The 11,982-nt window shown below is 52.3% G+C and overlaps 1 protein-coding gene across 1 annotated transcript in view; it reads right to left on the bottom strand.

The window, feature by feature from the left end:
* Nucleotides 1-503: 503 nt before the first annotated feature.
* Nucleotides 504-11,982, bottom strand: part of LOC114050467 (glycerol-3-phosphate dehydrogenase 1-like protein) — a 35,863-nt gene continuing 24,384 nt past the window's right edge. Inside the window, exons 5-8 of the mRNA XM_027872184.1 lie at nt 9,601-9,713; nt 4,508-4,741; nt 4,189-4,295; nt 504-696 (exon numbers count right to left, since the gene is read on the bottom strand). Coding sequence (XP_027727985.1) covers nt 600-696; nt 4,189-4,295; nt 4,508-4,741; nt 9,601-9,713 — 551 coding nt within the window. The 3' untranslated portion in view covers nt 504-599. The remainder of the gene's footprint in view (nt 697-4,188; nt 4,296-4,507; nt 4,742-9,600; nt 9,714-11,982) is intronic.

Below are 11,982 nucleotides of genomic sequence, written 5' to 3'. Positions count from 1 at the left end.
AGTAGGTGCTTAATAAATGCTTGCCGATTTGACTTGACTGCACAAGGTAAAATTCTCATTGTATATCTGGAGCATTGAACAGATGATAAATGTTATTCCTTCTTTTCCACCCACCACAATAATGCTGGTTAATTGTCTTTTAAAAACAAAATTGCCCTCCACCCAAAGACCTAATATTAATGAGTTTAATTTAAAAACAAACAACAAGAAACAAGACAGTCCCAATCTCCCAAGCTACCACGACGGAGTAATTCCAAAAAACGGATCCAAAAATCCACAGGAGTGGGTTTGAGGTGCATGCACATGCACACACACAGAAGACAAACACGCACACAGACACACACGCAGGGAGAGCTGTGCAACATTTGCATGATGGTGTTTTAAACATCCACATCTCGGCCAATGAAATGAGTCACAAATCCATCCACCCATCCTCCTCCACCTGGGCTAGAAAAGAATGAACCTGGAGAAATCCACCAACATTCACGTTTGGAGTAAAATGTCAGGCAAGGAGCGTCTGGCCTTCACCGTCACTGCTGCCGCAGCCTGGGGGTCGCTTGGAAAGGCAGAGGCCACCCGGCACATGGCGATGTCGTCCGTTAGATGTGCTCCGGGTGGCTCTGAAGGCAGGAAAGCATCTCCTGGACTGGTCGACCTTCGTAGCAGATCTGATAGACGGCCGTAAACAAGGGAAACCTGGAGGGAGAGGAGAAGGGGACGCGGTAAGACAGGCCATCTAGGCTAATGCTTGCATGGCGCCCAAAAAAGTCACTCTGCCTCCCAAGCCTTCCTTTACACCTGTTTGTTCCCTTCAGAACCAAGAATTCTCCTGCCGCTGGTCACTCCAAAGCATGCACTAACACGCCCACATGACAGGCACGGAGCGAGGGGCTCGGCACAGGAAGGCTCGGCCCTCCAGCTGACTTCACGGGTAAGCCAGCGTTCCGAGTTCAGGTGCTTTTCAGCATCTTCATTTACATTGTTAGCCGTGGCATCAACAGGTCCCCTGGTTCTGATTTCTTTGCTCTGCATCAACTCATCCAAGTCTTCCCCAATCTTCTCTGAATTCCTCACAGGAAAATCCCACAATCTCTTCAGTTATTCCCAGTTTGTTTCACTTATCAACATGACCACCCAGCTACAGACTGCTGGAAGAAGCAACTTAGGATCCCACTGCTACTTGAATTGATCAGAAAAAGCACCAAAGCAGGGGCAGGGAACCTGCGGCCTCCAGGCCAACTGTGGCCCTCTAGGTCCTCAGGTGAGGCCCTAGGACTGAATCCAAACGTCACAGGACAAATCCCCTTCATAAAGGATTTGTTCTGTAAAATCTGGACTCAGCCAAAAGGCCACACCCGAGCCACTAGGGGCCACATGTGGCCTCAAGGCCGCAGGTTCCCCGCCCCTGCACCAAAGCAAAGGATTAAGTTTTATTTTGCCCCAACTCCGCACCAGTGAATAAAGTCACACGAGGCAAGTGCTGGAGAGAGAGGAATGAATGGGACACCTGCAGCAAAGCCCACGGCCAGGAAAGGCCTGAGCCACTCCAGCCAAAAGGGATGCTGTTTTGGACCCCAGGAAAGGTCAGGGACAGAGCGCCGTCAGGAGACAGACCCGGCCGTCTGCAGACTCTAACAGGCTTCTCTGGGAAGCAGGTGAGAGGCTAGCCTGGCGACGACCCGGCCACACCAACTGACCAGAGCCAGCGAGGCAGGGGTGCTCTCTTCCTACACAATCTCAAGATGGAAGTCATAGGTTATACTGAAAACGGGTCACCGATCAATCAAGCAACAAGCATCTATTCAGTGCCTGCTATGAGCTAGGCAGAATGCTAAGGTGTAGCACCTCACAAAGGTGAGACTGAGACTAGAAGGGAGGATGGAGCTCTTAGCGGAGAGCCGGAATATGATCCCAGGTCATTCTGGGTGGGAGCGCGCCAGCGGCTGGGGGAGGCGGGAGGGAAGGGGACCGCTGTGTGACAGATGACCCTGACGTCATGCAACCTGGGGATTTCCCCAGCCCCTCGACTTCAGCTAAGTTCACTGTTGTTACGAAAAATGACATAAAACTCTTAGCCTGGATGTGTGGCTTGGTTTCTTAAAATTTTGATAACTGTAATTCAATTTAGTTGTTTTCCTTTGGAATCTTATGTATTTTATTTAATACATTTACAGACTGCTCTGAGAAGGGGCCCCTAGGTGTCCTTGGTCTCCAATACAAAAAGGACCCTTCCTGGCCTTCCTCCTCCTCTCGATCTCGATAAGAAGAGGGTTTGAGTCACCTCTTTGACACGCTGGGTTGTTGTGGATAACAGGGACAAGAAGGGAATCTGCAAATTCACTTTGCCATCCTAGCCCCATGTTACTGAAAGACGTCAGGAGCCTTGCTTCTTAAAGAGAGCGCCATGGTGCGGCAGAGCCCCCCTGGACTCATGAAATTACTGGTTAGAAGATAAGGCAGTGACGCCCACGGCTCAAAGAATGTCTAAACAGCCTGCCGATGAATGTCACGGAGCATGACTGTGCTCTGAGAAACGATGAGTGAAATGGATGCAGAGAAGCAAAGGGAGACCTGCACGGACAGATGCAAAGCGAAGACGGAAGAATCAGGAAGAGCACTGACAACGGTGCCGATGGAAACAACAGAGACTGAAGATACACACACACGAGAGAGAGAGAGAGAGAGAGAGAGAGAGAGAGAGAGAGAGAGAGAGGGAGAGAGAGTTCCTCTCTCCCCGCTGTCTCCCTGGCTGGGCTGGAAGCTCCTTGGGGACAGGGGCTCTGTTCTGCCTTTCTCCCTCTCACTGGCATCAGTGATCACTCCCTATCACTTAATAAACGCTCACTGAGAACAACGTGCTTCTATGAAAAGGTGACGTAGGTGCTGAGAGCTCACGATGACCAAACGTGGCCTCGAAGAGAGGTGAGAAGACGCCTCCCCCTGAGTCTCTGCCGTGTTCAGGGGGATGGGGGCGGACTCATGAAACAGACTTTTTTTTGGTATTATGGCTCAATGGCCCCCTGGAGAGGCAGAGGGGAAGGAGACCGCCTGAAACGTGAGGCAGTTTTTAAAAGGATCGATGACGTCTATTTTAATCTCTTAAAAGACGAGTCACTGGGTAAGAGGACAAAGCACTCACTCCTCTTGGGCTACTTCTCAAGCGAATAAGGGAGAGAGGAGAAGGACATGAGGCGGCACCAGCCCCAGCCTCTGCTCTCCAGGACATCCCTGCCTGGGAGGTGAGAGCAGGGGCTGGTCTGTACTGGGCAGGGGAGCTTCCTCATAGCCATAGATCACAAATGAAGCAGTAAGGTCCCCGAAGGCCTGCAGGAGAGGAGGAGCGCCATGACTGGGGGTGGTGGGGGGTGGGGAAGGCCAGCCCCTTCCTCTCCACCCCTCGGCCCGCCCCGCATCAGTGGTAGAGGCTTCACCTGAGCCTCCTGGGTTCCACCTTCACCCTTCCGCTAACTGCCCTCCACACCGCTGCCCAAATTGGCTTTTTTTTTTTTTTGGTTTTTGGCTAGGCAATGGGGTTAAGTGACTTGCCCAGGGTCACACTGCTAGTAAATGTTATGTGTCTGAGGCTGGATTTGAACTCAGGTCCTCCTGAATCCAGGGCCAGTGCTCTATCCACTGCGTTACCCAGCTGCCCCCCAAACTAGCCTCTTAAGGAACGTGTCTGACGCATATCAGCCAGGCTCAAACACGTGCATGTTTCCGTGCTGATTTTTAGATAAAATCCAGGGTCCTCAGCCTGGCATTTGGGCAAAGATCCCCACAATCTGCTCCCAAACTAGTGAGGGCATGAACATTTGTTCTCAACGTCAAGAGCTATATTTAGGTAAAAAGCATGTGCTCTGGAGTAATTTAGTAGAGCGTAAATTCCTTGAATATAGGGACTGTTTCTTTCTGGTCTCTGGATCTTATCCCCAGCACCTATCACAGCACCCGACAAACAGCGGGTGTGGAACAGAAGCTCAATGACTGACATACAAAGTACTGAGCAACGTCCTCGCACTGGTGACCCAGAGTGGGAGAAGGAATGCAGCCAATGGAACCGCAGCCCTGGTCAGACATCAAGGCACCACGGGACGAAGCGGCAGATGAGGCTAAGGACCGCCACCTCAGCTCCCCGCGGAGCTGGGCATGCGCCCGTCGCTCTGCACCCCCTAAGAAGCAGCCACTTACTTCTCCAGGATCCCCTTCTGCTTGATGATGCGATACACCTCTGCGGCGGTCGGAGGGCCCTGGAGCTTCTGGCCATTGAGCATCTCTCTCTCCAACTCCTCGATGGCCTTAAAAACCAAAAACCCAAACCGTCATGACGACGAGCGTCACAGAGATGCCCCCGGCCAGGGCTCCACCAGCACATCGCTGAAGATAAAGCAGCGCGCCGTCCCCAGCCCAGGCTGGCTCAGGGATCCGAGGCCAACCCTGCCCCATCCCCCAGGGCACGGGCTCCCCTGGAAGTCCTGGAAACTGGCCGAGGGAGGGGCAGGCCGACTACCTTTCCCGTCTTGACAAACGCTTCGGCCACTCTCCGGTTCCGGCCCGCATAGCACGTGGTGATCAGGTCGGCCACCCCGCAACTCTCCAGGAAGGTGGCGGTGGACACCTGCCCCTTGCAGAAGATCCTGGCGAAGGCGATCATCTCCATGAGCCCCAGGCGGATGACGGCGGCCTTGGTATTGTCCCCGCAACAGAGCCCATCGCAGAAGCCGGCTCCCACCGCCACGATGTTCTGGGGAGGAAGGAGAAGCCGCAGAGTTAGAGAGGGCATGAACGATCACAAAGACCCATCACTGAAAGTCTTGCGGCGCTCACCGCATCCTTGCGCTCCCTCCCACAGGCAGCGGCAGGATGTGCTGCTGAACCCCGCAGAGATTCAGGCCCACTGCCACCCGGTCCTGTCTCACCTTTCCAGCCAAACTGGCCTCCCCTCTGTTCCTCACACAAGACGTTTTATCTCTAGCCTCCCTGACGTGGGAGCTTGGGCGGGGTGCAGTGGGCCTAGTACTGAAACTAATCTTGGCAAGACCGGAGCTCAAATCCAGCCTCAGACTCTCAAATTTGTGTAATCCTTACTTAACCGACTCAACCTCGGTTACGATGTGGAGGAGAGGAGAGGTGGGAGGGAGAAAAATAGATTTTTATTTGAAAGAATGAAATATTAAAAACCAAGACTATTCAAGCACCATCTCCTGCAGGAGGCTGTTAGCCAGTCAACACGCATGAATGAGTCATTAACGCTCACTCGGTACCAGCACTGGGCTAAGTGCTGGGGATGGCACCTTCAAGCCTGGGACTCGTTTGTTCTTTACAAATCCTCAATGGTGGGAGCACAGGTCAGGTGGTGGACAGCACACCCCTCAGGGAGGCAGCCAGGCAAAAGGGAGACCCCAGGATGCTGGGGTGGCAGCACGTGATGGTGTGGACATGGAGGCTGAGAAGGGCTGGGACCCGCCCGGACTGGGGCAAGAGCGGCCCCTTACCCCCGCCCCTGGGCTTGGCCCACCTTAGTCGGGGCAGTTTTTATGAGCAGTTTTATAACTTCATTTCAAGAGATTTCCTTTGTAATCCCCTGTATTTTTATACATTTAAAAACACGGCTTGGAAGTGGGCGTCAGCTCCTGAGAGCTCGGCACTAACCTAGCTTCCAAGCTCTGTCCCATAGCGACGAAGCTGGGGACAGGAGGCCACCCCTGCCACTCGGCCCTTCCCCCAAGACCAGGAATTTCCAAGGGGCCCATGAATCCTGCCCGTGGGTCGGTCATGCCTTCCACACCCACTGGGGGGGGTCACTGTGGAGTTACAGGCTCTTTGGGATTCTTACTGATGTGGAAAAAAAAGGATCATCCCTCCCCCCACACAGAGCTCTCTCCCAAGTGAGGACTCCACGGCCTTTCTGCACTTGTCCGAGGGTGGGTGTGGAGAGAAGCGGAAGGAACTTGTCTGGAGAGGCAGTGACGGGGCTGGCTCCCAGTGTGACCCGGGCACTTAGCACCCCCATGACCATCAATGGACGAACAAGCATGATTCAGTGTGAGGCACGTTGGATGAAGAATGAAAGGGGTCTGACCTCGAGGAGCCCCCCCTTCTTTTGGGGGGCCATGTGTGCACACGTGTGTATGTGCACACACGTATGTACATGCCCACAAATAGTATGTACGTGTGTGCGCACACTCCAAGCACATGCATGATAAACACGTGCACACAAACATGCATACATGCCTGTCCGACATAAGGCACTGCCTGTAACGTACTAGGTAGCACATGAAACCCATCACACCAAAGCCACACCGTCCATGCACAGACAATGAATGTAAAGACTCAGCATGAACAGAATGCCCAGGAGGCAGTCTGGGGGAGATCCAGGAGGGCTTCCTGCCCAGGGTGGTGTGGGGAGCTGTGTCTACAAGAGAGGGGCAGCGAGGCCCGGGCCAAGGGCAGCTGTGCACAGACAAGGCCGCGGGGTGTCCTGTGTCAGGAAAGGGAGAGAAGGCGTGTTCGGCCGGACTGCAGAGTCAGGAAGGGGATGAGGGTGGACTGAGGCTGGAAGGGCCTCAGCTGGGAAGAGCTTTCAACGCTAAGCAGGGTTTATGCTTCACCTTAGAGCAAAGGGGGCTAAATCCTCTGTGCCTAAGGCCCCTCCCGGCTCTAAATCTAGACTGGAGCGTCCAATAGACGGTGCCGCCAGAAAGAGGTCTCAGGCACAAAGGGCCCTCATAACTGTTCTGTGATAGCCAAAAACAAGAAACAAAGTGGGTGCCCATCTACTGGTAAATGGCAGAAAACTCTTCTGTGAATGTAAGGAAATAATTCCAGAGGCAGCGGGTGGCACAGTAGATAGAGCACTGGGCCTGGAATCAGGAGGACCTGCGTTCAAATCCAGCCTCAGACACTTGCTAACTGTGTGATCTTGGGCAAATGACTTAACCTCTGCCCTCAGTTTCCTTAATTGTAAAATGGTAATAATAATAGCACGTACCTTCTAGGATTGTTGTAAGCATCAAATGAAATAGTATCTGTTAAAAGCGCTCAGCACAGTGCCTAGTCCCAGCACATAGTAGGTGCTATAAAAATGCTTATTCCTTCCCTTCCTTGCTTGCTATAAGAAAAGATGTGAACGGGAGCTTGCTGAGGGCAGAGGACGTTTCATTTTCTGCCCCTGCTCTTCCAGTGCTGGCACTTGGCATTTCTTGAGGGATCAGGAGGAATTCAGAGAAGCATGGCAAGGCTCGTGTGACTGGGTACGGAGCAACGTGGTTCTGGGGGTGATCACAACAAGCTGCAGGAGAGGCGGGCGCGGCCCACCCCCCCCACAACTGTTCGCGGGCCCAGGGGGCCCTTGGGGCCGCACGCACCCGTGCGCTCTGCTCAACTTTGACTTCCTGGTTACCCGGGGGACACTCAGGAAAGAGCCGTGAGAGTTTCTAAACAAGCACCGATAAACGGTCAGACAGTCAGACGGTCAGAACGCCTCGGATGGCTGAATGGGTGATGGCGTGGTTCAGGGGCCTCGGAAACCACCCACTAGTCCCCCCGCCCTGTACAGCCAAGGAAGCTGAGGTCAAGTGACTTGCCCAGGGTCACACAGTATTAAGTGTCAGGGCCAGGATTTGCACCCGGGTTTTCTGCTGCCTGTGTCCCCTCCCCTCACCCACCCCCACTTTAGAGGGTACACCTCCCTTACAGATAGAATACCATTGCCTGTGATCAGTCCCTAAAATGCCTATTCCTTCTATCAGAGGCATCTGGCAAAAGACAAACAAACCCACAGGCCGAGGTGTCCCTGGTGTCCAGCCAGCCGTGAGAGTTACCATGATACAGGTGGCGGCTAAATCTGTGGACTTTTCTGAGCTAAAATTATCACTCTTCCAGCAGGCAGCTGTATTCGGGGCCTCCCTGTTTGCTGCAAGCACAAGACTAACCAGCCTCATTCGAAGGTGGAATGGCGAAGTCTCTCTTCCAAACCCAAAGGGGACAAAAAGAGAGACGCCGGACTTCTGGACTAACCCTCTGCCTGCCATGCCACAGGAACATAAGGACACACACAGAGCTAAAGGCACTGTATGCTCCCGAGGCCTTACCAGCCAACCCAACATGGTAGCATCCTCCCTACAACACTGGGGCTGAGGGGAGGATGTTCTCAGTTCAGTAACACCCAAGGGGGCCAACGAGGGCTTCCCTCTTTCATAAAACACATGTGAGGAACAGCTGGAGGAACAGGGTGGGCAGAATGCAGAAAGAAGATGGCACGGAATGAAAGCCTGGACCCAGCTCTGGAGGGCCCTGAAGGAGTCATTAGTTTCCACAGCTGAAGAGTTCAAACTATTTACTCTGAAGGTCCCTCACAGCTCTGACCTTGGCTCTAAAGGTCCAGTCTGGCACTAACGTCCACGGCCCTGTAGGCTTGGTCTGGCTCTAACATGTTTTGTTCTAAAAGTCTCTCGACTCTGAGCTCTGACCTTGACGTTCCAAAGGTCCCTCTCGCTGTGGTTTCTCCGTTACCCAGAACACAAGCCTGCAGGAACCTCTGTTACTGAGTGAGTTTCCCAGGCCCATTCTGGGGAGGCCGATAAAGGCTTCTCACCGACTTTCTTCCTTCCAAAGACTCGCTCTGCATAATGGTAGCCAGCATACACCCACCTCCAGGCTCTTTGCCAGCGAACATTTCTTGTCTATTTCAAGTCCGAACATGGGCCGTCCATGTGATAGCTGACAGCTGGAGCTCGCCAGGAGCCCCCTTGGTCCCAGCCAGGATTTCACCAGGCTCCAGCTACACACACCACTCACCAGCTGCACTTAAAAACCAGCCTTGGAGTTTCCAGGGCAACCACCAAGCAATTAGGCACTTTCCAATGTCAATGGTGCCCCCTGCTGTCAAGCGGTCATTACCTTAATGAAGGACCATTAAACAGACATTTAAAAAAGGGCCCAACAAAAGTCCAGTCGCCTGAGCTAGTGTTTAAATGTAGGCACTGCCAACGTGGCAGGGCAAGCATCCCCCTACATAAGCAGAGAGAGAGAGGGAGAAGCTGGTCGGGGCCCAAGACTTGCCTTAGCTTCAATTCAACGCTTTTCAATTTGCACAGGGGAGGGGTTCGAGCACCTATACCAGTTCAGGCAAGAAACTGGTTCTTCTATTCCTCCTGCCCTGAGCCCCCATTCTCCCTCCCCACTCCACCAACAAAAAAAAAAAAAAAAAAAAAAAGCCAAACAAACCAGGCAGGAAGGAGAGTTCTCATTTCTTAGAAGATCAAGGGTAGGACTTTTGGGAAGAATGGTAAAGTGGGTACAGAATGAGACATACACTGATCACTGTCCCATATAACCAATATATTCATTTTACTTAATTCTACTTTGTTAGAAGAGAGAATTCTATTTGGGGAAGTGATAATGATGTAAAAAAAAAAAAAGAAAAAAAGGAAAACCATTACCAACAGGTAAAAGGCAGGTTTCATTATCTGTCCTGTTACACCATGAGGGCCTGGAGTATCACCCACTTATTTTTAAGAACCCCAGTTCAACCTGCAAAATGATTGTTGGGCTGTATCTGCAACGTCTTCATGCCGCCCTGCACCTTGGAATTAGCTTTACCTTGAGTGCCCCGCACAGCTCTACCGTGTCGGCGTCGTCCACAACGGTGATTCGGAAATTTGGGGTCTGGAGGAGTTCCTTGAAGAGAAGCCCGTTCTCCAGGATCTTGCTGCCTGTTATTGAGGGGCAGAGGGAAAAAAGACATTAACAACCAAGACTTCTCATTCTCTTTTTTGTTTGTTTATTTTGGTTAAAAAAAACACAAAACTCTTGTAACAAGTAACTGAGATTTTTTAGAAATCTTTAAAGCATATTGACATTCGTGTGCAAGTTCTAGATTTAAAATGTTGGGGGGGGGGGGTCCCCACCATCCTGTTGCTGAATGTTTCCTACTGAACAGTTTAAACAGTCTGTATAGTCCTCACAGATGGCAAGTCTCTGCTTCCAAAGCCAATGACAAATAATGCCTAGTAGAGGGTCACTGGGGCGTCTTAATGAGTTAAACAATGTTACTGAGTTAGAAACAGGAGGAGAGAAGGGAAGAAAAAGAAGGGAAGGCTGGGGCAGCCCCAAGGCATAGTGTGGGGGGGGGCGGGGGGGTTTGGAATAAAAAAAGAGAAAACCCCTGCAAGATGGAACACGGGACAAGGGGAAGGAATGAGGGAAGGCCTCCCGGAGAGGTGGCACTGCACTGCTGGGTTCTGAGGAGGGAGGAGGGGAAGGACAGAGAACATGCCCGAGAGAGGCAAAGTGTCTCTCCTCTTTTCAGCCCCCAAGCTATAATCAAATCAGCACAGTCTTATACTCCAAAGGGGGTGACATGACTTTCCAAGCCCAAATGCCTCCCTGGCTCAGGGGTGGTCGCCCCCATCAAGAATGTGAGATCCCCAGGGCTTGGCACATCGCACAGGAATGCTCCTTCATTCATTCATTCCAGCTGCTTAATCATGGACGCAGCTTAACTGCTCAGTCTCAATGTTCTTGTCTGTGAAATGGAATATTATACCTGCCCTATTTACCTCCCAGGGCTACTGGGACAGTGAAATGAGATGCTCTTTCTCAAGCAGTTGGGAGACCTTAAACTGCCACACAAATACAAGCTATCATCCTCATCCTCATCACTTAGGAGGTGGGCACTAAGTTGTCCATGGGAGCCCTCCTCCTCTGAGGCATGATCGTCTCACTGAGGTGGCTGAGGGTTCTCCAAAGAGAGGTCAGGGGACTAGGTGGGTCCTACCAACGGAGGGGGGAGGGGGGGGCTTCAAGCATGGACCAAGCTCGCCGTGATATCAATGTTTACATTAATTAAGCACCTTCTCTGTGTCAGGCACAGGAGACAGCAATACAACCCCCCCCCACCCCCCGCCCTGGAGATAGCTTACATTCTATTGGGTATAAAAACATCTACAAAGAAAAGTAATACTCGTTATTTCTAGAGAGATGGCATTTGCACCTCGGGTTAGGGGGAGTGAAGGGAGAAAAATCAAACAGTGAAATCAAACAGCTAAGCTGTTTAGCTTTGAGCTGAGATTTGAAGGGATTTTATAATGAGAGCTCATACATATATAAAGCACTTTACACATATTATCTCATGGGATCCTCACAACAACCCTGGGAGGTAGGTGTTTCCCATTTTACAGATGGGGAAACTGAGGCAGGCAGTAGTTCAGAGTTTTGCCCACTGTCCCACAGCTAGGAAGTGTCTGAGGCTGGGATGCATTCCAGGGAAGGGGGGGGATGCCCGAGCCACTCACCATCCCCATTACCCTCATGGCCCCTTTCTTCCTCGCACATCAGGCTTTTCCTGATCCCTTCAGTCACTGGTGCCCTCTCTCTCACTATGGGTTTGAGCTCTCTGCCTTTCTCCATATTCCTTTTCTTTATCTTTACTCCAGAGAAGCTGTGAGCAGATGTCCTGGCTCCCACCCCGGGCTGGGAGAGCCCCCCGCCAAAGTCCGGCCCCACAGACTAACAGGTTTCACCTCAGCCAAGCCAGCGGACTTCTGGGCCTTGATTTCCTCAGAGGCAGAAGAGGATTCTCCCCATGTTCTACTGCCTGGGGGCGTTCTGAAGAAGGGGCTTTGTGACTCAGAATTAAACAAGAAAACCAAACCATCCCCTGGGAAACAACCTTTCCTCAGCAGGGCTCTTCTCTCACGTTTACTCGCTCTCACTGACCACCCCAACTCCTGCCAGAATCTCTGTGCTCCAAACCCGAGGAATCGTCCACAAGGACGAGCGAGGGGGCTGCGGCCATGGCGCGGCGCTGCGCTGCTCATGAAGCTTCCCGGCCCCCTCATCTGCAGGAGAAGATACAAACTCCTCTTTGGCATCGAGAACCTGCCCCAACCTGCCCCTGGCCTCACTTCCAGACTTGTTCACACAGCTCCCCTTCTGGACCAAATGGCCTAAAACCCTCCCCTCCCCCCGGCCCTTGCAGGC

This window comes from Vombatus ursinus, unplaced genomic scaffold (assembly GCF_900497805.2).
Source record: "Vombatus ursinus unplaced genomic scaffold, bare-nosed wombat genome assembly UNPS02014799.1, whole genome shotgun sequence".
Classification (NCBI taxonomy): domain Eukaryota; kingdom Metazoa; phylum Chordata; class Mammalia; order Diprotodontia; family Vombatidae; genus Vombatus; species Vombatus ursinus.
This window is presented reverse-complemented; position numbering and strand designations above follow the sequence as displayed.